This window comes from Sinocyclocheilus anshuiensis, unplaced genomic scaffold (assembly GCF_001515605.1).
Source record: "Sinocyclocheilus anshuiensis isolate Anshui unplaced genomic scaffold, SAMN03320099.WGS_v1.1 scaffold130, whole genome shotgun sequence".
NCBI classification, from domain to species: domain Eukaryota; kingdom Metazoa; phylum Chordata; class Actinopteri; order Cypriniformes; family Cyprinidae; genus Sinocyclocheilus; species Sinocyclocheilus anshuiensis.
The window spans coordinates 2,240,468-2,242,115 of NW_015544207.1; the positions used below are offsets into that span (position 1 = coordinate 2,240,468).

The 1,648-nt window shown below is 38.1% G+C and overlaps 1 protein-coding gene across 1 annotated transcript in view; it reads right to left on the minus strand.

Moving 5' to 3' along the window:
• The window catches only part of LOC107696940 (neuron navigator 1-like), a 127,341-nt gene that overhangs the window by 12,572 nt on the left and 113,121 nt on the right, over window positions 1-1,648 (minus strand). Inside the window, exons 15-16 of the mRNA XM_016497511.1 lie at window positions 1,236-1,409; window positions 864-916 (exon numbers count right to left, since the gene is read on the minus strand). Coding sequence (XP_016352997.1) covers window positions 864-916; window positions 1,236-1,409 — 227 coding nt within the window. The remainder of the gene's footprint in view (window positions 1-863; window positions 917-1,235; window positions 1,410-1,648) is intronic.

The window sequence follows — 1,648 nt, forward strand, 5'->3', positions numbered from 1 at the left end:
TTTTCATTTTTAATTCAGTGATTTTAACTTTTAATTTAGTTATTTTAATGCTTTAAAGAGCAATTTTATATTGTTCTGCTATCTGTTCTGCAAACTATAAAAGGTACAGCTGTCATAAAACCAGAGAGAAAGGCTGCATGGCTAGGAACTGTAAAAAACAAAAGGTCAAATAATGTATGTGAGAGAGTGGTAATATCATTGTGTACTTATTGGTCAGTGTTAGAGGAACTCAGCTTAGTCTGACAGTTAGCCTGCTTTAGACCAGGTAAGTTTCCCAGCATACGTTGCCACAGTGACTGAAGTTGGTCTATGTTAAATTTGCTTTATGGAACCAAATCATTTGACAATATATATATATATATATTGTTACATTAGACTTGATTTGAAAATAGACCCAATTTAATTAATTGTGTAGCCCTAAATAGTAATGACATTAAATGCATTTTTAATAAGCATTGGTAAATTGTTTCACTATTTATATGCCATGTGGGTTAAACAGCTGTGTATGATAAAAGTATGAGTGAATCAGTGAATGAAATACATATTTGACACATTTTTTTTTTTTAAATATCGTAATGCTATGACTTTTTTGATTTGTTTATACTGTGGTGTGGACCTACAAAAACAGGTCTGCCCTTCATCCAAGCTATAGCTCACATCAGCAGCCAGTCATGTGCAGCAGTTCAAGTAACAGCTCCATTTTCAGTAAGGAAAGCAGAGAAAGCTTCTCTAGTCTCCCTGCTGTGAGGCTCCAATAAATCAGCAGGAGCAGACAGGCAGTTCCAGCCGAGACTCGTGACAGTCTAGCGCCGTAACACACGTGTGTGGAGCTCTGAAGGGAAGAAAAGTGCTGGGATACTTACTGAGGAGTAGCTGGAGGAGGCATTAGACACCAGTGAGAGCACTGAGCCATGAACTGCAGGTGGAAAGAGGCACACAGAGAGAGAAAAACACACAAGTGTGAGCTTAAAAGCAATTGAGTAGCTAAATCCTACATTTCTGCAAAATCTGATTATTTATTGTACCTATCCTGTGTTGTTTTATCATTTGTTGAATCACATATAAATTACATAGCTTTGTTTTAGCATAAAATTAGAGTCATTTTGATTCAAGGCTTAAGGCAACAATGGTAATATATTTGTTCCTTGTGGGATTCGAACTTGCAACCTTTACCAGTCCAGATATTTAATCTGTACTCCCCATGTAGACTGTAGCATATCAATCCAGAGTCTCACCGTCATCGCCGGCGTCTCTGAAGGAGCCGGATCGGATCATGCTCTTGGGCCGCTCGGCGAGCGATAAGGTGCTGCCCAGCGGAGAGGCCTGATACAGCTCAAAACTGGCCTCGTGAGCGGGGATGCTGTTGGATCTGGTCATTCTTGGTGTTCCTGAGGTGGGACTGGGTGCTACTGCACATAACAGACAGCAGAGGGAGCCAGAGGTTATATATGATATAAAACAGATAAAGGTGCCCAGCATACTGCCTGACACCGACAAAGACAAATGCTTGAAATGCAAATATAAATATAAAATAAACATACAAACATAACATAAAAAATAGCCATTAATTCTGCTTAATATATTTAAATTTATGGAAGTTAAATGTGTTCTAGATGTTGTTTAATGCTGACTTTAAATATATATAAAG